At 39.9% G+C, this 25,452-nt stretch overlaps 2 protein-coding genes across 6 annotated transcripts in view; both read right to left on the bottom strand.

Moving 5' to 3' along the window:
- Positions 1-366: 366 nt before the first annotated feature.
- On the bottom strand, positions 367-3,342 carry LOC135212119 (regulator of G-protein signaling 21-like). The gene is made up of 3 exons (XM_064245521.1): positions 3,264-3,342; positions 2,278-2,441; positions 367-564 (listed from the first exon to the last, which is right to left on the bottom strand). Exons 1-3 carry the CDS (start codon positions 3,340-3,342, stop codon positions 367-369), a joined length of 441 nt encoding a protein of 146 aa, XP_064101591.1.
- Positions 2,429-25,452, bottom strand: part of LOC135218484 (uncharacterized) — a 653,329-nt gene continuing 630,305 nt past the window's right edge. For all 5 annotated transcript variants that reach the window (XM_064254830.1, XM_064254853.1, XM_064254846.1 and 2 more), the window contains 2 exons: positions 5,752-5,876; positions 2,429-2,441 (listed from right to left, as the gene is read on the bottom strand). In XM_064254830.1, the coding sequence (XP_064110900.1) occupies positions 5,875-5,876 (2 nt within the window). In that variant the 3' untranslated portion in view covers positions 2,429-2,441; positions 5,752-5,874. The remainder of the gene's footprint in view (positions 2,442-5,751; positions 5,877-25,452) is intronic.

Below are 25,452 nucleotides of genomic sequence, written 5' to 3'. Positions count from 1 at the left end.
TTCGATGTGTGCTAGCTAGCTACAGCGCTCGCGCGCGTGCGCAACACCCAGTGGTTGGTTTCCATCCGAACACTGGGTGGGGTCAAACACATCGTTAGTTCGTAATGTTATTCGATCATCATCGTCATCATCGTCATGATCATCTCTGTCGTCACTCACGACCTGAGACTGACGCGACGGGAAACAACAGCAACTGCCCCTTCGTCAGCGTCATGTTCATCTTCATCTTCTTCTTCTTCTTCTAAGACATTTTTGTTGTTGTTTTTGTATTCGGGACGATGGTCTCAGCAGCTAAAAAGGACAACAAACTCCTTCTCAGAAAGAAAGACAGGATTTTTGTAACGGCGTTCTCCTCCTTCAAGAGTCCTATAACGTCTCGGGGTTGGAGGAGGGGGAGGTCTCCGGGTGGAGGAGCTCCTTGTAGAGCTCGGACTGCAGGAACCGCAGGTAGGCGTCCGATTCCATGAGGGCCTGGACGCGCTTCTGGGCAGCGTCGAAGATGCACTTGTCTGGGCAGTCAAGAGACTTGGCGATCTGCGCTCTGGTACCAGGGTCCAGGTTGATCTATGGAAGAAGAAGAAGAAACGTTTAGTAACAATGATTTCTTTCACTTATATTTACTCATTCAATATTGATCTATACACTGTTTTGACAAAGCAAAACACCTATACTATGTGACAATGATAATGATATTTGGCGTATAAGGTGATGAAAAGAAAAAGCATTCTAGCCGAGACAGATCAGCTACAGACATCAGTTGAGAGTGGGGACTAACCTAAGACGGGAAATATGGAAAACAATAAAGACACAAGGAATAGGGTCTATCACTAACTACTCCATAACGAATTTGCTCTCTCTCTCTCTCTCTGCATGTATATATATATAATGTATGTATGTACAAAATACACTGGATTGAGATTATACTGACTCGCTGTGGTGTTTGTAAGGTAAAAAAAACTAACCCATCGATGGTGGCGGACCCCGAAACGACCTTTAACCTTTAGCTCGCGCCGAAGAACCAGAGGGTTCCTCTCTCTCTCTCTCTTTCTTTAAAGGTTATGGGCTCATCACTCACCCCCACATCTATCCACCCATCTCCTCATTCCCCAGAGAGAGAGAGAGAGAGAGAGAGAGAGAGAGAGAGAGAGAGATAGAGAGAGAGAGAGATGGCAGGACCATGACACTCCTCGTACATCCATTGCTTTTGCTTTCTGGTTTTTCATTCTGATAGCTCTGTTCATTTTTGGGAGATTATGAGTATATATATATATATATATATATATATATATATATATATATATATATATATATGTATATATGATATATGTATACATATATCATATATACATATGACCATTTCATCTAGTAAATAATATCTTTTCTTCTCTTCCTCCTGTCCACAGATGGGGTCGTCAGCTCCATATACCCACTAACCCCGAAAAAGCCCCCAATGCCCTCTTGCAACGCCCGATCGACCTGACCCCCGGTCCAGGAACCCATCCATCCCATCAAAACCCCCCCACCACCCACCCACCCTCGATCATATAAATCGTTGTGAACGTCCCTCTTCCGTTTCCTGATGCTGGATGGATGTAGCAGTAGTCTCGATCACTCTCCTCCTAATCTCTCTCTCTCTCTCTCTCTCTCTCTCTCCTGTTCATCCTCTCTGCCCTCCGCTGCTCTTTCTTTCTCTTATCTCTCCTGCTTACCCCCAACACACACCTAGCTCGGCAGGGCAGGGTTACCATGGCAACCAGAATGCTATCGATTCCTTGCTCTCGGTAATCCTCTCCTCTCTCTCTCTCTCTCTCTCTCTCTCTCTCTCTCTCTCTCTCTCTCTCTCTCAAGTATGTATACTAATGCTAGTAGCTAATGTGATAATTCGATCAAATGTTGAGGAAAAGAACAAGAAATATTAGTGAGAGAGAGAGAGAGAGAGAGAGAGAGAGAGAGAGAGAGAGAGAGAGAGATGAAGTGAATTAATGGCTATGGTGAAATACAAGAAAGTACTGAAGATATGAGAGAGAGAGAGAGAGAGAGAGAGAGAGAGAGAGAGAGAGAGAGAGAGAGAGATGAAGTGAATTAATGGCTATGGTGAAATACAAGAAAGTACAGAAGATATGAGAGAGAGAGAGAGAGAGAGAGAGAGAGAGAGAGAGAGAGAGAGAGAAATACACAAGAGAGTTCTGAAGATGAGACATGAATTGCTGCCAAAAAAAAGAGAAAAAAAAAGAGTGAAAAACAAGAAGACAAAATCCTCATGAGCTCAAAACCTACCTCCTTCGGAGCCTGGACCGCGACATAATCCGAGTGAATTTTGGAGGCTTTGGAAGGCATTTTGGCCGCTCGGGTCTTCTTGAAGTCCTCCACGGCCAGCCAGAACTCGACGTTCTCCTCGCTGAACTCACGCTGGAGGAAGGCTTTGAAAAGGGCCTGACCATCTGCAAAAGAGGAGAAGAAGGAGACGTGAGGATAATCGCGAAGACTGAAGAAGATCTGGCGGTGATATTTTAGCGTTCTTTATATCTAGAGCAAAGCCACAGGGCAGTGTGACACGGGTTTGACATTACTGTCACAGTTTGTGTGTGTATGTGTGTGTGTGTGTGTGTGTGGTGTGACTGTTAAGTGTGTCAACAGGATGTCAGGTCACTGGGTGGACTTCATGACGTAGGAGAGGTAAAAGTAATCAAATGACGTCACCATGTGAAAGCCAATTATAATTATACTACAGCGTGATTATATATATATATAATATATATATATATATATATATATATATATATATATATATATATATATATATATAATCAAGCACGTCAACTTCCTACATAACAAATAAATAAAACATCCCAGAATCTCTATTTACGGTAAGAAACAGTCTCCCTTAACCCTCTCTATAGAGAGAGAGGTTTCTTGAACATCGAGGTTGCACGAATCGTATAAAATCATCTCGAGTTATTGCAAAATCAGTTAAACCCTCTGCAATGTCCTTGCATATTAAGCCTTGGGTTGTGATGTATTTTTGGCACCTGGTAGAACACAAAAACAGAGAGAGAGAGAGAGAGAGGAGAGAGAGAGAAAGAGCAACAGCAGCTGAAGAAGAAGAGCACAGCCAGGGCTGAGGAGAGGGGGACACATAAATATGAACCTCCATCTGATTTTGATCTCCGAAACTGTGGAATCCTGACAGAGGCGGAGGCTTATATATATAATTAAGCTTTCGGCGTCAATAATTGAGCCATTGAAGTCTGTGTTGCGAATACCATTTAAAACCTTTTCTATTTTTAACCCTTTGATCTCCGTCCCTCTGTAGCGAGTCACGCTGATGATAATGATGATCATTGGTTCAACGAAGGTTTTCGGGGTGGGCCATGTCTAAGTGATTTATGAAGCATACTCAAGGCGCAACTGCATAGCTTGGCACTCGAACAAAAATGTCAAGTATGAGGCGTTTTCGCCGACGTTTTTTTTTTTTTTTTTTTTTTTGCGTGACGACATTTCGGCCGCCTGACAGATGCTATAAATAGACGGACGCAGCAGCACCTATTGTTGACAAGGTTCGGGAAAGGCACCCATATATATATATATAAAAAAAAAAAGTTCATGTCTTGACGGCAGAAGGGGGGTAGGGGGTGGGCGGGCGGCTGGCTATTTTCACGTGGCCATTCGAGGTCGGAGGGACGACGCGAAGGCAGTAGGTCCTATAATATGACGCGGATTACGTAAAAAAGACGAGAAAGAACAAACGCGGAAAAAAAAAAAAAAACGCTTATGAAGTGATATCCCGCTGGGAGGTGGGGATCCAAGGACACGACTGAGACACAAAAAGAACGTTAAAAAAAAAAGAGAGAAAGAGGGTCCGCGGTAAATAAATAAATAAATAAAAAAAACCCTGACATTTCCAGTTTGGCGTCACGTAGTTGAAACGGTTACAAGCTGGAAACTACTACTATATTATTCTTGACGTGACCAAGGTATACCCTTGGACGTGACAAAACCATGGGATAAGGATCTGCGCCCGTCAAGTGAACAACGCCTTTGATGACGCACAGCCTTCCCAAATGTCCCCCTCCCCCCCCGCTGGAGGTAGCTGCTTATACCTGCTGTGTCAAAATACAAAACAACTGCTGTCGTGGTCAGTCATATATATTCTTTACCAACCCCCCCTACCCCCAAACCCCTTTGTTTATCGTTTCCCTCAGCTGACGCAAACAACGAACGGGACATTACGTAAGAAGAGGAAAGGAAGACGAAACACAGGTAAAGGGGGCAAGGGCCACCTCCAGAATTAATTGAGTACGTGCAGGAAATATTGTTGAAATACGAAAGGAAAGAAGAAGAAGAAGAAGAAGAAGAAGACAAGTAAACAAAACCATTTTCGACATCATTAAACTATCTCACAGTTACTACTTCTCGATGTAAGATCTAAAAAAAAAAATAAAATAAAAAAAATATAGATCACTATTTACCATGAAACCAAATAACCTTATCCAACAACTACGAATGGTGGCATTGCATTCACAGAGCATTACCATCAAGAAGAGAGATAGAGAGAGGAGAGAGAGAGATGAATGAGAAGAGAGAGAGTCCCACATTCACACCCTCCCCACCTTCCCAAAAAAACCCCCACAAAAAAAAAAAAAAAAAAAAAAAAGGAGGTGTGGTAGCAACAAAGCCTTGAATACCTAATTTGGGTCTCCTCTGCACGGTGTCGGCTGTGCCTATGTCAAAAGTGTAGGTAGTTGGCCACGTCTAGGGGCGTAGCTTCCCTTGCTATCACTTAAAAGATAAGGTTCGTCAGTAGCTATCATTTTATCGCTATCGTAATGCTATTCTCCGAAGAGCTTATACTCTCATTAACTGATATATATAGGCTTCGGAGTGAATTATTTATTATTATTATTATTATTATTATTATTATTATTATTATTATTATTATTATTTACCTATATACCTAACGGGTGCCAATACGCGATTTTCAAAATAATAACAAGATAAGAGAGAGAGAGAGAGAGAGAGAGAGAGAGAATATGACACGTCAGTTCCTCTTAGTAAGAGAAAATTACCAACAGGTGTCTGTGTGTGTGTGTGCATGGATATTACGTCAATGTCATAGAAACTACAGCGTTCCAGTGGAATCCCATCAGGAAATGAGTAAAAAAAAAAAAAAGAAGAAAAAACGTAGCAGACAAACAAACACTCGAAATTTCCCGGGAAAAGTGATTTCCTGAGGGCGTGATCACGGTAACGGAAATGAGGTGTTAAGAAGCACGGCGCTAATTACTGTCGGCAATTAGGATGGAACCATGACATTAAAAATAGCGCGAGACTGTATAGTTAGTACTAAAAGTGCAGGACCAACCTTTCACCTATATGTGACTAATACCATCCACCTATATGTGACTAGTACTACTATAGTACTATCTACCTATATGTGACTAGCACTATACACCCATGTGTGACTAGTACTTATCCACCTATATGTGACTATAGCTGGTTCACTTAACGTAGATTCTTAGATGATAGGGCTCACCCAAGAATCTACCTTAAGTGAACCAGCTATAGTACTATCCACCCATATGTGACTAGTAATAAAACTGCTAGACCTAAAAGTGTTCGAACAAGTTTTCACTTCGTTCTTATATATACCCTTGGCTTTGCTCCTGACGCTCATCAGCACAATAATTAATCAAATATAATTCATATTGCAAACAAATACAAACAGAAAGAGTAAATCATTCAAATACTTACATTTTGAGGCCATGAGATTGTGGAAGCTCTCAGCCCATCCCTGGGCTTCCTCTGGAAGAGGGCGTACGCTGACCTGAGAGTCGCCTCTCCTACGAAGCCATCCTAGACGCAACCTCATGTCACTTCTGCAAAAGACAAAGAAAAGAAAAAGCAAGGTTAATCATGGTGCTGGTCAAAACGGAAAGAAAGCTATGAAAGCTTAAATAACATTGTTAAAGAGAGCTTTTTTTTTTTTTTTCAAAGCTCTGAATTCAAATCGCACTTTGCGACAAGAAGATTATGGAAAACCGTTCATAATTACAACACTTTCTCTTGGCCTACGGTTTCACGTGGCACAAAAAAGAAAAGAAATAATAAAACACGGGATCGATAAAGAAACGGTAGTTTGACCGAGAAACAATACTATAAAAAAAAGTCACGGATCTGAAGGAGGACGAGAAGGAACGAGATGTCTTACATAGAACAATGAGCGGGAAAATAATGACCCCCTTTCTATATCTCTATCTATGTAATAGAGAGAGAGAGAGAGAGAGAGAGAGAGAGAGAGAGAGATCAAAATATCTGAAATCAAGTTCCGGGTGAGAGAGAAATGACAGAACCATCATCACCAGCCCTCATGCTAACCCCCACCTCTCCTGAAAACCCCACCATCCTCAAACCTGCCCCAGCCCGAGATCCACCCACACCCCCCCCCCCACCCAACCCTGGCGGAGGGTCATCCACCGTCCCTCCCCCCCCCCCCTCCAATCAAGGATATAGCAACACCCTGCAATGAAATCAAGTTGTCAAAGGGATTGTAAAACTTCTGGGATGATCATATAGTCAAGTGTGGTGCGATTTATGATTTTGTATCTTGGATTGTTTACAAGCACGATCAAATTTATCGGCGGGAGGCAGTAAAAATCAAGATAAGAGACGATTTTAGTATAATTTTCCAACTGGTAAAATAAGCTAATAATAGTAAAAAAAAAAGAAAAGAAAAAAACTTTACTCTCACGACCTGATTACTGTAACATGCGCATGAGCGCTCTTGGGGAAACGCGAAAGAAGGGGAGGAAAGTGTTTTCCCAGACTTCTTAGGAGGACACGACTTTCTCATAAGACAGGAACGCTGTCACTTCCAACAGGACACGGTGACGGACGATGGTGATTGACAGCGACTGACGACATCCTCCTCAAACGCATGACTAAACTGATAGCTTTTACTTATCACCAGTAACAAGCGCATGAGAATGCAATGCAGCCGCGTTGCAAACTCGTAACATAAAATGGCTTCAAATACAAACCGAAGGCAACCGGTGACGTCACGCCAACCGCTCTAGGTCTTGCTAGCGTTCCTGAACGCGAATTTCCCCCAGTCACACAAAACCAAATCGTAATGTATTAATCAGCTGGTTTATAAAGGAGCGGCTGAGCACGGGCTAATGGGGTCTAACTAGCATGTGTGCGGAATAACCGCGCGACAGCTGTGCTCCCTGACGTCAATGTGACGTCACTGAACACACATCACAAAACCCGTATCTCCCTGTGGATACCGCTCCCACCCAACCACCATCCCCCGCCCCAACCACCCAACCTCCTTCAATTCCCAAGGAAGTACATTCCCGGTTTTCTCGTGAACAATGATTGAATCAATGGGGTTTCCTTCCAATTACTTGGTATTGTTGATAATGGATATCACTATGGAATAAAGTATACGACCGGATAACAATAAGCATTTGGACACCGAACAAAAGAGGTTCCGTTATGAAAAGCCGGTAGACTACGTGATCGTGGATACTCATAAAATTATTATTCCTATTACTACTGTTGTTATTCTCATCTTTAAAAGAAAAGCAGCCCAATACGAATTAAGATTCTAAAAGAAAATAACAGCATTTCTTTAGCTGATGATTTAAATCTACATTTTCAAAATCTCAAAATTACTCTGAAGTCAAGAGATATTACACGGTATTTGTATGTACCAACTCTTTGTCAACGAAAATTATATATATATATATATATATATATATATATTATATATATATATATATATATATATATATAGTTATAGCAGATGTGTACTTCCTTTCATCAGTCACAAATTATAGCTTCAAGGCTAAATTGACCATGGGACATGCAATTACATTAGCTCTATTTTGAGTTCACTAAACTAATATAGGTTGGAGATGGGCCCTGGTTTGGTTACATCAGGTGGTCGTCAAACTAAAGAAACGGTCTAATTTTAAGTCATGATTACGAGTTGATAATAGCAATGAATTTAATTTGTGAAGCATATATAGTGAATATTGTTCCAACTTCATTTCGATAATACCAAAAAATCAATCACATGACATTTACAAATACGGAATTAATACTATCCTTTAACAGTTCAAACAAATGCATTTTAGAGAGCTGGACAATATGTCAAAAGGTCATTCTCGGTGATGTGAATGAAGTGTGACAAAGAGAGAGAGAGAGAGAGAAGAGAGAGAGAGAGAGAGAGAGGTATTTTGTCCTCCAAACTCTTTGACATAAAGAAGAAATATTAAGACCACGAATTATCAGTAACCAAAATGACGAATTTCCTTTGGACAAACATGCCCACACCATCTGCACAAAAATGGGCATTGTCCTGAAAGTGTGCATCGTGCCAAAAAGGGGGTATGATGCCAAAAGGCGTCAAACACCGTAAGGGTCATCTTACCGAACATGGCAAACCAACAAACGGGATATTAAATAAAATGTTACTACGGATACATGACATAGGATTAAAATTGATTTGAATAGGTGTAACCGGATCTTTATATGTTGCAAGCGAAGCAGTTACCTCTCCTCTCTTTCTCTCTCCCCTGCTCATTCAACATGACACCCCAACCCCCTTTCTCTCTCTCTCTCTCTTTTTCTCTCTTCCTCACTCTCATCAAATTGATCTGCCTTGCTCTTACGCATTTCTCTCTCTCTCTCTCTCTCTCTCTCTAGTCCCTTCCATTAAACAAACAGTGCCAACAAGGCCTATATGCATCTGACACGGGAAAGCAAGCAATTCCATGCAAACACACATACACACACACACACCCTAGGCCTAACAGAAGAAAGCAGCAGCAACTGAAATGTGTCGTCCTCGTAAGTATACCTTTTTCCGTGTGCTAAGGAATCGGCGATGGAGCCCAGGACTGACTTGGTCGCCTTCAAAGACTCCCTGCGGATGTCAGTAGCGATCATGATTGTGCCGCTGGAGGAGCCAGCAGAATCCTTCCACCCACTGCCGAAGGTCTCCTCAGCACCTGCTTGTTCTAAGGACCCGATGGTGGCGGAGGGGCAGCAGAGGCAGAGGCAGCAGGGAAGGCTGGCTGGTCTGCTTAGACGGGGGCGGAATCTGCTGCGGCCTTCGATGTCGTCGGGTTTCGAGCGGGGCGCTTCGCCACGACACCTTCTGCAGGAGCCGTCTCGGGGTCTGGAGGGAGAGGGCGAGTAGGCGGCGGTGGTGGTGGTGGTAGCAGTGGTGCTACGGGCGCGTCGGCGGGAGTTCCTGAAGGGCGCTCGAGGAGGTTCTCTCTGAACCAAACAAATGGGGTGAAGCCTTTGGCGCCTTATTTTTCTTGATCTTTCCACTGAAACTCTCTTCAGAAACAAATGCTCTCTTTTTTTTTTCTTTTCAATCACTTTTTCACTTCACAGCTGCTTTCGAAAGAAACGGACAGCATGAATCCAGGTCAAAACGAATGGAACGGTGGAGGGGGAAATGCTATTCCAGGACGGTGTCACTTTCCAGGTAAAAAAACACTGCGTAGAGACACACTACCGATGAGTAGGACTGGTAGGGACTACTACAGACGCTAGCGAGTATAATCAGGCCAGGAGCGAGAGTGCGTCCGGTCACTGAGGCGGTTGAAGCTCTTCTGTTCTCCGAGGTGCCCTTCGCGCCGCTAAATAGCCCGTCTGCTCTTCTCCCGCTGGCGCTGCGCACTCCGGCACCGCGCTGGTCCCCTCCCCCCACCCCCCGACCCCTAACTCAACCCCAAGACCGGTCCACCCCTTCCCCCATAGAGAGAGAGAGAGAGAGAGAGAGAGAGAAGAGAGATCCATCCCTCCCTTGCCCAGTCCCCAGCCCCAATAACCCCCACAGAGAGAGAGAGAGAGAGAGAGAGAGAGAGAGAGAGAGAGAGAGAGAGTCCTCGCTAGCCCTGCCATTTATCACAAACTGCTCTCGAATTTTGGAATAATGGCCATGAAAGCGAATTTCTGGCTATTTCTTAAATATGACACTTCAGAATCAAAGGACAACGTTAATGGCTATATATAACAAGTGGGTTTTTTTCATTCGTCCTGAGCAAAAACAACAACAGGACAGACAATCTACCTCCTTCCCTCTCTCTCTCTCTCTCTCTCTCTCTCTCTCTCTCTCTCTCTTTTTAATACATGCGTATCCCATCACACCTAGACCTATACAAGCATGGCATAATAAATATAAATCAAGGGACAGATTCTGCCTTCGTCCTCCGTCGAGGTTTGGATAGAAGCATAATGAATTGACGAAATGAAACAGGATACGGCCTTTCTTTACTGGAGAGGTGTATATGGCCTGAGAGAGAGAGAGAGAGAGAGAGGAAAGGAAGATGTGCCATTACTGCTACGCCAAATCACATCTAGCTATCTCTCTATCTACATACATAACAAAAGGAGTATTTACCCGACACTGTCCAGGAACACACATGTTGGAAAACACATCCCACAGGAGCGGATGGTGGCTCCAAATACGCTCAATCGACACTGGAAGGGAGAGAGACTGTTCGTGTCGAGAGAAAAGCCACCGCCAGCCAACCACTTGACGAAAAAAGACACAAACGTACACACACGACGGGGAAGGAGCTATGACGATGAAAAACTACAGGAGATAGAACACCCAGCCATCGTTTCCACTGTTTGGCTACCAATCTCTTTCCCTCCTCCTCCTACTCCTCTTCTTCTCTGGACTCTGTTTTATAGCAACCGGGTGGACGGGACAGAGCAGCAGCAGCAGCAGTAGCAGTAGCAGCAGCAGCAGCAGCAGGCCCTTCCTGCTTGCCTGCCTGCCTGCCTGTCGCTTACGCTTCGGCCAACATTGCGAAAGTTGGACTCCAGTGAACTGCAATTTAATAAGGTCATTAAAGAGCCCGTCTCGTTATATAGACTATACCAGTCGATCTGCGACACTTTGCGCCAAACCTGATCGTGTTCATCTCGCATCACACGATCGGATTTTCACATATTCCGGTTGATGGTCGCTCTTGAAACGGCTATACTATTATATCTCCCCCTGAAAACACAAAGCACTGTCCAAAAGAGAGAGAGAGAGAGAGAGAGAGAGAGAGAGAGAGAGAGAGAGAGAGAGAGAGAGAGGTATAGCGCCAGTGAGCACTGGCAGTGGCATCTTTCTCAGCGAGATTAGCTGTACAAGAGATGATGGAGAGTTCGGGGATGGCAGCAAGCATGGCGGTGATGGCGCGCAAGTGAAGCCAGTGCCCGCTTAGCCATCGGAGGGAGAGGCTGCGTTACTCTCGAGAGCCACCCTTCATCTGTTTACCTCGCTCTTAAGTATCCTTCTATATATATAATTTCCCTGAGGAGTACAGCTGTCGAGAGTCACTCAGCAATAAGAGAAGGAAACCAGTGAATCCTGGTAAATCAAATCTGTCTAATACCAAAATACGAGGCGCTGAGTGGGGTCTCGTCTCTTGTGTCATTTCTCCTTTAAAAACTGAAGCGTATCAGGTCAAAAATTAAATTGTCTAGTAGTTGTTTTTTTCTGTTCTTTGTTTTTGGCATTTGTGCCCAAAAATTAAAAATTAATTATTTTTCCCAAGTTTTCGTCTTTTCAATAACATTTGTAAAGCTGTACTAATTTGATGTATAATATTTGCCGCGGTGATGCAACTCTGGGCAACAACACATTATTTTGAATGTTTAATGTACTTATGTATACACAAACATTCAAGTCTTGCGCATGAATATGGGATACTGGGCAACATCTTAAAGTTACGTGGAGTAATGATAATTTTATTATTTCAGGATTATAATAATTACGATTTGATCATTCAAATATATAACAGTACACGTTCAATATTTCCATCTGAATGTAAAATTACCAAGTATAAAATACATAACTGGACATAAACACAGCCGTTCAGAAGTAACAAAGTCAACTCACTTCGTCGTTGTAGGATGGTAATAATTAAACTTAATCAAATATTATTTTATCGATATAATATTCTATATAACTAATAAAATCCAAAAAATAGCACAATAATTTATATATTATTGCAAAGTCTCCTAAGTAACGAGTTCAACACTTCGAAAACCAATTGATGGTTTTGGAAAAATTATTAACTAAAAAAACATACAGTTGAAAATTCTAATGAGGAAACAGCGCGAGGTTTTCCTCCTGTTACACTTCTCTAACCTTCTACTGTAGACATCCGTTTCAGCGCTGAATGACCCCAAAAGTCCCAGTTCCTGGCCTTTGGCCTGAATTTAATTCAGTTCAGTTTATCACAAGGGAAGGAAATAATTACAATGTGACAATAACGTTACAAATGAATAAATATAATAGTACACTGTATTGTTGTTATTATTAATATTATTATTATTATTGTTATAATTTATAGTGTGGTGTTCCGGGTTGCATCTTACCCATTTATTATTATAATTTGTACTATTATTATTATTATTATTATTATTATTATTATTATTATTATTATTATTATTATATCAATGAACACACACGTAAAAGATGGAAGATCGAAGAACACAACAACAACAATAATAATAATAATAATAATAATAATAATAATAATAATAATAATAATAATAAAATAATAATAAAAAATTACTCGTACAAATAAATCAGTAAAATAGTAAAAATCGAATAATTCATAATGAAAAGGAGTTAACAAGAATTTAACATCTGGCATTAACGTTAAAATTATGATAAAAATAAAGACACGTGCAAAAGGGGTAAAACAGCAACCATCATAAAAAAATAATTAGATGATGGTAGATACTGACGTGAAAATACTTTATTTTTATAGCTTTCTATAAAAGAAAACTATTGAGTATTAAGGCTACAGGGCTGCAAATTGGTATATTGTTCATCCACCCTCCAAGTATCAAACATACCAAATATCAGCCTTCTAGCCTGAGTAGATTTTATTTTATTCAAGGTTAAAGTTAGCCATAATCTTGCGTCTGGCACCGCTTTGGGCGCCAACAGCACAGGCCACCACCTGGCCGTGGTGAGAGTTTCATACAGAAAACTCGATTGCGCCGAAGAACGCAGTTTTTAACTTTTTCCTTTTTGTCGTCAAATGAAAAAGTACTGGATGTAAGAGTAAAATGAAAGAGAAACATTCCCTTTCATTTAGCTTCCGATTAAGGGATTTTATATAGAAGTTGTTTATTTATATATTTTTATTTATTTATTTATTTTTCTTAGCTTTCAATGTAAGTTAAGGGCAATAATTGCGATCTCTTTAATTCCTGAAACATGACTGTACAGCCAATGACTTCTTCATTACTGGCTGAATTTAAACACGAACACTACCCGGAACTTCACTGAACAAGAGCCTGTGCTTGCATAAGATCAGCTTAATCTAAGAACAACAATGATTTAGTGCTGGGTTAAAGCCAAGTTAAAATACAGCAAATGACAGGGTCCTCTTAAGGGGATGTGTCCCCCTGTTGGAATAAGATTAGCTTTATCGGTTTTTAAGCTTAATACCACACACACACACACACAAAACACTTGGCATGCTTAAGAGCAAGAGCCCGTGCTGGCATAAGACCAATTTAATCTAAAAAATTAACTGTCCTCTAAGAGCAGGCAACTCACACTACTACAAGACTAGCTCAAGCTTAAATAAAACCCTAAAAAAAAGGAACTTCGTGTTTTTAAGACCAAGAGCCCGTGCTGGCATAAGACCAATTTCATCTAAAACAAAAATTAACCGGTCCTCTGGAAGCAGCAAACCCACACTGCTACAACACTAGCTCATGTTTAAATAAATCCTAAAAAAAAGGAACTTCGTGTTTTTAAGACCAAGAGCCCGTGCTGGCATAAGACCAATTTCATCTAAAACAAAAATTAACCGGTCCTCTAGAAGCAGCAAACCCACACTGCTACAACACTAGCTCAAGTTTAAATAAACCCTAAAAAAATAGGGGAAATTCGCATTTTTAAGACCAAGAGCCCGTGCTGGCATAAGGGCAGCTAAATCTAAATACAAAATGACCAGATGCTACCCAAAGCCAGACGGGCAAAGTGGCAGACCAGTTAGGAATTTGTTTTTCAACAATTCTATCTCCACGCAAACGGGTCTTATCGCCAGTGTCCACTGGGTGACAGTTTGAAGTTCCGTGAGAACAATTCAGCTTATGGAAAGGTTTTCCCTTTAATCTCTGCTAAAGATAAGCAGCTTCGGTGACTAAACAGCATTGTCAAGCAAAGCTTGTTTGCTGGCGACATCTCCTCGTGACCTGGACGAGAAGGGGGAATGGTTTTGAGTCACAAGTCCAGAGGAATCTGCCCAGAGGAATCTAGCCAATGCCGTCAGCGGATATTTCTTCACCCAGCTTTTCCCATTATCAGTGTATTGATCAACCAGGATGCCTGTATGCTTCAGATCAGAGCTGTTGAGTGATACGACTATACATACACACAATAGGCTTATAGAATCATAAATGGATGAATGCTGCCAGCTACCAATAGTAGAATTCATTATCTTTATTCACTTTACTAATTTATGTATTCTGTTAACGTGCATATCGCTGGGGGTAGTGGTTCGTGCTTCACATTATTCAGAAGGCTCCAGAAACGAATTAAGCATTCTGGAAATAAAAGTTTGCCATTTTTGCGTCTAATTCGCTTTCTTATTTGACAAGAAAGCAAACGGTATACTTGACTTAAACATCTCGAGATGACCTTTCTTTTTTGCTGTCTGATTGGTCCTTTTACCTGTCCTAGCATTTTATATTTTGTCCTAAGAATTGCGTGTTTGTACTAATCATCTGTGTGTTTGCCATGACACTTGTCCAGACTATTTAGCCTGGCATTTCTGTTTGTCATGACATGTTTTATACATATGTCTCAATATCTTATCTATCATTAGAACATCTGACATGAAACTTTTCCTGACATTTGACCTAACATTCATGGCTGCCATGACTTTTATCTTGACATTTTTCCTGATGTTAGTGCTCTTGTTGTATAAGCAGCCATTCGTTAGACTTATTATTATTATTTTTGAATGATAGCAGGTCACTGACCCCACATTAGAATGGAAAGGCCTTTAACTAAGTTCTGGAAGCTCTGGAGAGGGGTTCCCACCCCTGGTCAAACTTGGGTCCCTGGAATCTGGGTTCTCCCAGTAATAAGTTCAAAGTTTAATCAGATTTAACGGTGAAAAAAAATACAGGCAACTCAGTTTCCATTTCCTAATATTCTTGAATAAATTGGATCAATTCTGCTAGCCAACCCCTCACTTCCTGGTAACTGAGGCTTTTCCTGGGCTAACTTCATATTCTTGGAGCAAAAAAAATGTTCATAGGATTGATTGCTGAATGGATCAAGTACTTGAAAAGAATTTCAGAGTGGGAGCTGGGTTGTGATCCTTTACCCAGTATCAATCACCTTTAAAATCAGAGGCAATCCTTCAGGGAATCCGAAGATAACCTTGGGTCACACTGCTGGTTTTTCCAGGGTAACCAATTTCTCAATATGATGTGGTTCGCATTCCGCAATAAGCTGTAGGCCCCGTTGCCAGGTAACCAATTGGTTCCTAGCCACATAAAAATATCTAATTCTTTGGGCCAGCCTTGGGAGAGCTTTTAGTCAGCTCAGTGGTCTGGTTAGACGAAGATATACTTTTCCTTTTTCTTGGCTTCTGGATAAATCTAAACTTACTGAAGTGACTCACATGCTGAGGTATGTCTGAAGAATGATACAGAAGATAAACGAACTTGAAGCGGTTAACTTTATCGTGCTTTATGATAAGGACTTTTCCCCGGGACTGAAGGCAATGACGTCAAGCAGATAAGGTCGACATTCACAACTTCTCACCACAACAACTGCCTGTCAATTTTACTCCATTTTTTCTTGAAATTAAAGTTCCTGTTATGAACATTACTCCAAGTACCATACCTTACATTATCATCAAAGCTGACTACCACGGCACTCTGTTCTCACGAGCCAGGTAGGACCTGGGAATCAAGCACACGACAGAAACACCATTTCCTGACGGTGTTGTGATATCTTGAGGACCAGGGCCAAGTGATGACGTAAACACTGAGTAGTAATCGTTTCTATTATCCGGCCAAAATACAGAGCAGAGCAGGATTTGGGCTGTCAACGAGATAAGTCAGTTTCACAATTCAGACAGCCGGAGTTTCTGCTTTAAAATGCGTGCTTGGAAAGTGACTGCTTGTTCTTGAGACAGCTCTGAAAGCAGGGTTATGTATGGTTCAGTCGATAAGCACGCGGTCAGGTTTCCCCGGTTATTAGGAACTTGCTGGTTGTGGTACCACTGACCGTGACAATATATATATATATATATATATATATATATATATATATATATATATATATATATATATATATATATATATATATATATGTTTGTATGTATGTATGTAAGATGTACGAATGTATAAATGTATGAATGTATGTACGTATAATTACATCCTCGAGTCCCTTCCCCTAGCAGTGGATGGCTTTACAGAATAAATAACTCTAATTTCACCGCCAAATTCATACTATAAATGCAGAATCGTGGATGAACCGACGGACAGAAAAATGTCCACATTAGCTGTTACATACATCGACAAACATTGTATAAATGGAACGAGTGAGACACATACATTTCCGTACACATTAATAGAGCAGAGATGGATTGATTGATTGATTGTAAGTAATCTGGCGTCACAACTACCAGGGTCACTGACGTCGAATACTAAATGTGATCTTTTAACTTTTAGAATATATTAAACAAAATTCAAAATAAAAAGAGCAGAGACATCCGTGAAACGCAGCGTTTATATTTCCCAGATAAATTGTCTTGGATGACCAGATTTCCATTCGTAGCCATGATTGATAAATTTTGGATAGAAGAACATGAAATACAAATAAAAATAATAAAAAAATAAAAAATAAAAAACATGAAAGAATTGCAATAAAGTAAATGAAACTGGAGACGTTTATTGCAGTTTAGTGATGTTTATTTCTAGTACATGAAAAGGGTGATGTATTGAGTGGTAATTAATACATAGAATGGTGTCGTAAGTGGCTATAAAAATAAATTTAAAAAAATATGTTGGTACTCATAAAATATCGGTGGGTATTTCGATATGAAATAAACATAAGTGGTTAAAATATAAGATACAAGAGTGGCTACTACAACGTAAAATATAGGAGGCTATCAAAATATAAAACAGATGTGGCTATTAAAATATAAAATATACGAATAACTATAAAAGGAAATACAAAATGGTGTAGTAAATAGCTATATATTAAAATATAAGTGGCGATCAAAATACCATAAAAAATATAAGTGGCTATAAAATAAAATAAAATATATATAAGTGGCTATACAAAAAAATATAAGTGGTTATAAAAATATGAAAAAAATATAAGAAGTTATTGAAACATAAGTGGCTATGAAAATATGAAAAATAAGTGGACCTTAAAATATTAAAAAAAATATAAGTAGCTATTAAAATGTAAAATACAATATAAATGGCCATGAGGATATATAACATATAAGTGGCTATAATATATATATAAACAGAATATAGGTAGCTATTACCCTATACCAATCTCTCATCATCTGGGAGACGCCATCGAAGAAGCAAATATAGTTTAACTAACGACGCGGCCAGCACGAAGCCGTGTGTGAGGTAGGTCGCGTTCTATTAACTCACGTCACGAACCCAGCTCTACTTGATGCGTTTGAGTGCTAAGATGTACTCCTCCTTCGGCATTGAAATTCTAAATTCGGTCCCCCCATCCCCTCCCCGCCCGGGGGCTTGCTGAGGAAGGACTCGAGACCTCTGAAGAATCCTGGATTATAGGATTCCTATTAGAGGCTCCAGGCGACTCCGATTGAGGAAGACCTCTGGACTCGACTAGCTGACTGAGACGTCTCAGGTTGCTATCTATCTATGGCTTGTTTGCTATAGTTTCTATATTTCTTATTGTATTTTTTACAAGTTCGGCTGTTATCGTGCACAATCAATTCTCATTTTATATCCTTCCTGAAAAAAGGATTATGCGTTGTAAAAGTCAATTACAGCACAATAATATAATTCTAACGTGAATTATTTTTCCGTTTCAACAACCTGTAAATTATTTTTAAAAGAGAAAAGAAGAAGGGGAAAAAATAACCTTAAATATGGAAGAGTGCCACCGATGGCGGATGTCTTTAGAACAGCACCACCATCAGGAGAGCAATGCCAGTAATTTAGAAAAGCAAGTGGGGCTGCTCTTTCATTCATTTTTAGTTTTATGTAAAAGAAAACTATTGTGCCGGTTTTGTCTGTTCGTCCGCACTTGTTTCTGTCCTCCCTCATATCTTAAAAACTACCGAGGCTAGAGGGCTGCAAATTGGTATATTGATCATCCACCCTCCAATCATCAAACATACCAAACTACAGCCCTCTAGCCGCAGTAGTTTTTATTTTATTCAAGGTTATAAAGTTAGCCATGGGTCGTGCATCTGGCAGCGCTTTCCGGATGCGTGAGACGCGCCGTCACTCTACCGCATCTGGGAAGCAACTGAAGCCCTGTCGGTGGTCGTAGCTGGTGGTTTAATACAGTATTACACGTTGTACAGAACACTCCATTGCTCAGAAGAAACTTCAGCGAATTGTTTACTTGATTTAACCATAATACATTACGCAAACATGCACTGGACACATCGATACAAACTATGCACTGCGCGTGGTGGAGCGTAAGCACTAAGTTGCTAACACGACATAGGACAAAGCAAGTTTCCCAGAGGTAACACAGCTTCAAGGACGCAACCCGCCAACCATTCTTTCCCACTACTATCGTGCTATATGTTATTTTTCTTCCTACTCCTGGCTCTCCTATATGTCCTTCTCGTTCGGAATTCCCTTGGTGATCCTCACAAGAGAAGTTGCTACGCATATATAATATATAATTATATTATTTATAATATATATATATATATATATATATATATATATATATATATATATATATATATATATACTCTACTAAAGCTTTTTCATCTCTGTTGTATCTGCATTAAGAGAGACTCCAAAATTATTCATCTTTTATGCTTGGTTCTACTCTGTTTTTGCCGAATATATAGTCAGGGTCTATATGCTGGGTGACTCAGCATTCCTAGGTGATCACTTAAAACTAAGCATGACCCAATATTAGAGTAAATGCGCACACGATATAGTACTACTGAGAGAGAGAGAGAGGAGAGAGAGAGAGAGAGAGAGCGAGAGAGAGAGAGAGAAGAGATGCGCACACAGACCTTATTCATATAATATACTACTGAGAGAGAGAGAGAGAGAGAAATGCGCACATGGACCTTATTCATGTATACTACTGAGAGAGAGAGAGAGAGAGAGAGAGAGAGAGAGAGAGAGTATTCATGACTCCTCTCTGGGCTTCGTGAAACAACGAGGCCACAGGATTTCCGGAATTAATAATGATACTACACTATCAATTAGTGAATCAGAGCGTAAATATTCGCCATATAGAATATACAGCGTAGCTTTTTTTTTATTATTATTATTCATGACTGGCGTTATAATGAAATCCTAAAAGAAAAAAAAAATCGTAGTACCTAATCTGAAACGTTATTCTTTCACTTCATCGTATATGAAACATGTCCTGACTTTAAATAAAATAAACATAACTAAAATACTAAAAAAAAGTTGAACTGGAAATATTTAGATAAAAATATTAACCAAACGATGCTTAACTATACAGGAGCTAAGCAAAACGGCAATAAAAATATGAACTTTTGTGTTGTGAGACTAGTGAAATCACAAGAGTGGAAGGTAGGGATGGAGGGAGGGAGAGGGAGAGGATGTAGGGGGAGGTAGTAGGTGGGAGGGTGGAGGAGGAGTAACGTTTTTTCCCACGACTGAGGAAGATGGCACCAGACAGACCGACAGACAGACAGACCTCTGTTGGTACCTCAGATGGGACTTCCAAACAGTCAGCGTTTTCTAGTTAGCCATTATTTTTCCTTCTGTCAGTTTTAGTCTCTGCTTCTACGAGGAAAAAATATCTAAAACGTGACAATAGATTCTTAAATACTCTTTGTACTGACGATGTTTATGAAGACTATTATATACTCTTAAAAAATGCAGTTCATGTTGTCTTTGTAGTTACGATGTTTATGAAGACAATAATATATATTATTTAAATGTAGTTTATGTTGTCTTTGTAGTTACGATGTTTATGAAGACTATGGTTAAACAAAATAAATATAGTTCATGTTGCTGCTATTATGAAAAATCATAATTAACAACATTAAAAAAAATTTAGGCTATATATTCTCAGCCACACACAATGATACGGTAAACGAATGCTTCAAAGATGTGTGTATAATAAACGTTAATGAAGGTCTGAAGTTTATTATGAGCACAAATTTCATAACTGGTTCTGACTAACTGTAAACAAAGATGGTTTCCAAATTCGGTAATTGATATTTTGTCATTGCTAACTATTTCATATATATATATATATGAAGAGAGAGAGAGAGAGAGAGAGAGAGAGAGAGAGAGAGAGAGAGAGAAGGGGGGGGGGGGGTTCTGGGATGATATGAGGGCCAGCAACCTCACCCCAAGACTAGCTTGATGAAAACCACATGGGTATACAAGCTTTCGTATCTAGTTGCTCACTACACACACACACACACACACAGAAAGAGAGAGAGAGAGAGAGAGAGAGAGAGAGAGAGAGAGAGAGAGAGAGACATTCTGATTAAGCTCCTTCACGCAAGCAAGCATTCCTTCGTTCCCAGTTACTCCCCCAAGCAAGCGAAGACGTCACCGATGTTACTCAAAACCAGTTTCTTCCGTCATCGTTGTTGTGACGTCACTGGGGAACAGTGGGTAAATTTCGCAAGCTCATTCCCCATTATCGGGAACAGATCACTGTCTTGGTCCGCTTAATTATAGCCGTGATTGTTCCTCAATCCTCACAATGATTATGCTTCTTTCAGAGAACAGGTACGCTGGGTTATATTATCCTTCAGCCACTCCAGATTACGTAAAAGGCTGTCAATCAGTCGCTATGATAAGCAAAGAATTCTCGACCTCGTCACAGTAGATTTGTTGGTTAGCCGACTGACGTCGTGATACGAGGAAGTTACGGCGAAATCCGACGAAACGAAATATAATACGCTAATCAGAGTCTAATCAATACCGTCTGGTCAACCACAGTCTATTTCTATCGTCTGTTCGTTACAGGTCATCATGTGCTATTTATCCTCAAGGAGAATCGTAACTGCATGTTTTTTTTTTTTATATGAGCGACAAATGCGTATTTATACGCTTCGTTTGTATACTTTTACAAACGAACATGCTCATCAAGCGTTGCTCTATGAGCAAGAGCCCGTGGTAGCATAAGGCCAGGTCAATAAAAAAAACAACAACAACAAGCGTTGAAAACACAACCTTATCCATCGAATACTCGGTTCATTTCCATGCGACTAAAAAATTAAAGAAGAAGAAGAAGAATAAGAAGAATGGAATTATATGCCTAGCCACGAACATGCTTGTTAAGCGCTAAAAACACATCCTTATCTATCGAATACTCTGTTCATTTCTATGCGACTAACAAAAATGAAAGTAGAAGAAGAAGAAGAAGAAGAAGAAGAAGAAGAACAAGAAGAAGACAACTTTGGAACAGTCATCCAACTCGCGATCGTGTATCCTCGGAAACCACACAATTGCGCATCGGAAGGCGGCTGCCAGACGGAGAGAGGGGCCACTCGATATTACGCATCTCGGCTGCTTGGGCCGGCGGGGTGGGATTCCTCTTAAATTCCCTAGACTTTCAGATACAACTATGTGCAAGAAGAGAATGTCATTCGCCACACATCCTTCCTAAATGCCATTTATGGTAGTTTATTCACAGCCGGTTATAGTCTGGCTGAAAAAGCTTGCAGCAACTCGACATTTCAAAGAAAAAGCGTCAGTTTCTTGCTTGCTTGCTTACCTTCCTCATTCCTTCTCACATTCGCTTCCGAGACATTGCGTCTTCTTCCTAGTAGCACCTGTTACTAAAGTGACAGGATACTACGTAAACGTGGCTCCTTACCTGCGTAAAGGAAGTTGTTAAGTAGGAAAAATGCTCCCGTTGGTATGAGGAAGGACATAGTTTGTCCAGCATCGTAAGTCCCTTTCAAGAGAAGACCGGTAACATAATCTTTCTTTCCTTGTTTTTTCTGTCTTTTATTCTTTCTCTGATTACTCAGTGGGGCTTGATGTTAACCTAAGTATACTTTGTAGCACAATCTCCTTCACTTTGATCTACTGGTTGACTATATACTCTATTGCAACTCTTAAATTGATAGCTGGTCATAGCAATACTGTGTGATGTGCTCTCCTGCCGAAGAGGATGTGAGAAAATTGCTACGGGAAGGAGCCGAAGCAGAATAAGAAACGAGAGAGAGAGAGAGAGAGAGAGAGAGAGAGAGAGAGAGAGAGAGAGAGAGAACAAAACGGTGATCCCATTATCTTGAAGCATCGTAATATAGGCCTAAATCTACGGCATGAGTACCCTCGAATTAATGATGAGGTTCTAGTATGAGTGAGCCGAATGTCTTCATCAAGACAGGCTCTCCAGTCTCCAATAGTATGATTACTTGGGCTTTGAAGAACTTTGGACTCAGAAGGTTATCACTACAAATTTTTTTTTTTTTTCACTTGTTTCGTTGAAGGTGCATTGATGCTGATCTCAGTAAGCGAACTTTTGAAAGTAAGAAGTGAAAAGTTCGACAGTTGGATGAATCGTGAATTAACGGATTTTAATAATGAAATGATCAGCAAGAAGAGATAATTGGGTCTAAAGCAATGTATTTTCAATTCAGTTTCACAATAGGGGTTAAGCATGCTGCGAAGAAATATCCCATTTTATTCTCTTCTAATCGGCCTAAAGTAAACAAACTCTCAGCCGCGTTCACTTCGGAATCTTATAACAGCATTTAATCCTCGGTCTATTTTATAGGAGTTTATAGGAACCAGTTTATTTTCATTTCTTTTATTTGCTAAATATAACGAGAGGGTAGTTTATGGGTTTTACCCAGGTACTGACATTTTTACCCCGCTAATTTCTGTCAGCTTATTATGAACGTCAATATCTGTGTTAAAAGTGGGAATTTCCTTGTCTGGGCAGATCCTGACGCTACGACGCGGGTAATTTTTCCCAATATTTTTGTAATGGGCCCTATGTTATTTATATATATATATATATATATATGTATATATATATATATATATATATATATATATATATATATATATATATATATATATATGTATATATATACATCTCGGAATTTCTATCATAGTCTTTTTTAGAAACCTTGTACAACATGACATGTGAGGCATGAGTCTATTAGCTAGAGACCTACCCGCCATGGTTTCTAGCTGGGAGATACTATTGTGACACACACAAACGCACACACATATACATATATACATATATATATATATATATATATATATATATATATATATATTATATATTGCGTCATTTAGAGCCGAGATTTCCGTCATTGTTTCTTGTAGATAACCTTTGGAACCTGACGAGTGTGACGCATGAGTCTTAGCTACACCAATCCGCTCCTGTTTGTATCCGCGAGATACTTTTGTGATTTCTCTCTCGTCTTCTCTGATAATGTAACAGTAACACTGAGTCAGGGGAAAAGGGGAGGGGGGAGGGGGAGGGGGAGGGGGGAGGGTGGGGGGAGAGAGAATAAGTGCAGAGGGGAGGAGAGGAGAAAAAATGAAGTTACAATACATGTTGCATTCTGATTTATTTGCTAGTTAGCAATTTTTTTGTCTCTCTCGTAACAGTTGTTTAATTAAAAGTACCAGGTTCTCTCTCTCTCTCTCTCTCTCTCTCTCTCTCTCTCTCCCTCTCTCTCTCTCTCGTGATACCGGTTTATAGGCCTAGATTCTCTGACTTTCTATCACTGCCACCTTCAGTCCTATGTTCTCCATTAATGTCTGTGCATAGTTTCTCTCTCTCTCTCTCTCGCAACACCTGTTTACAGTCCCAATAATATTTCGCCATTTTCCGTTAGATACACCAACAATCCAATTGTCTTTTAACGAATGCGCAGTCACACCAGATGTGGTTTAGTGAAACTGAAATAGGTTTGGATTTTTCTGCAATATTTTGAAGTCCGTCTAGTAAACACGGAAGTATAGATCAACTTCAAGCATGCACGCCAACGCACAAGCACACACACATTATATATATATATATCTTATATATATATATATATATATATATGTATATATATATTATACTTATACACAATAATGGACCCTTCCCTGACCTTTCCAAGTCATTTTATGTTGTGATCAATAAAAAATCTAAAAAAAATAAATAAATAAAAAATAAGAATGAAATTTTAATCACCTATCAAAAAGTAATTGCAAAATCATCTATCAAAATGTAATTGCAAAATCATCCAATAAGTTATTGAAAATAATAATTACGAAAAGCCCTACATTTGTACATTTTTAATTTGCTCTTCAGGAAACTGCACAGGATCATATAAGCTGAAGAATATGTGAATAATTTAAAATCTGTAATACAAACCTACACCGACGTGCTACTATATATAGTAGATTCATATCAACCGTGCATCTGATGTCTAGGTCCGTCCCTTACGACACTCCTGATTGGCTGTTGATAAGCCAATCACAGGGCTGGAAACTCTCTGTCTCTCGAGAGAGTTCACATAGGCAGGATGTATGTTCCACCTCTCCTGAGGGATACGTCTTTCGAAAATATCCCTCAGGAGAGGTAGAACATACATCCTGCTTATGTGATGTCTCGAGAGAGACTGGGAGCTTCCAGTCCTGAGACTGGCTTATCAACAGCCAGTCAGGAGCGTCGTAAGGGACTGGCCTAGACATCAGATGCACGGGTGATGTGAATCTACTATAGCGCCTCGAAAGTGACGCGTAGACAAACTAACGATCAATAAGCTTTGTGAGTCTAATGAAATTAGACCCAAGTGAAAGAAAGTCTACACACCTCTTCACCCAAGATCGAACTTCACCGAAGGAAATACTAGAGGATTTTAGCCTAATTCAATCAACCTTGACCGAAAGGAAGGACACGCCATTGCGTCAGGTACAAAAATGAACTAAGGAATTAGGTCACGTGCGAGTGACACTGAAAGACTATGGTAGAAGTTTTAACTTTTTTTTATTTTTATTTATTTATTTATTTTTTTATAATGATACGGGTTTTCCTACATGTGACACCTCGGCTGGACTTGACTTGATTTAAATCAAAGTTATTATAAATATTGATCGTCACTGCATTAGGTTTTGATAGTTTGTTTATGAAGGGAGTACTTAGGTGAGGGTAATACTTATGACCAACGGACATTTTATATATATATATATATATATATATATATATATATATATATATATATTGTTTATATATATATT

The sequence above is a fragment of the Macrobrachium nipponense genome, chromosome 19 (assembly GCF_015104395.2).
Source record: "Macrobrachium nipponense isolate FS-2020 chromosome 19, ASM1510439v2, whole genome shotgun sequence".
Lineage (NCBI taxonomy): Eukaryota > Metazoa > Arthropoda > Malacostraca > Decapoda > Palaemonidae > Macrobrachium > Macrobrachium nipponense.
Note: the sequence above shows the minus strand (reverse complement) of the source record. Positions and strands in the feature narration are given on the sequence as shown.

Coding starts and splice junctions, on each gene's coding strand:
- LOC135212119 (XM_064245521.1), bottom strand. CDS start 3,342: ATGATCATCATTATCATCAGCGTGACTCGCTACAGAGGGACGGAGATC. Junction 2,442..3,263: donor AATAGAAAAGGTTTTAAATG/GTATTCGCAACA, acceptor CCTCTTTTGCAG/ATGGTCAGGCCCTTTTCAAA. Junction 565..2,277: donor CGGTCCAGGCTCCGAAGGAG/GTAGGTTTTGAG, acceptor CTTCTTCCATAG/ATCAACCTGGACCCTGGTAC.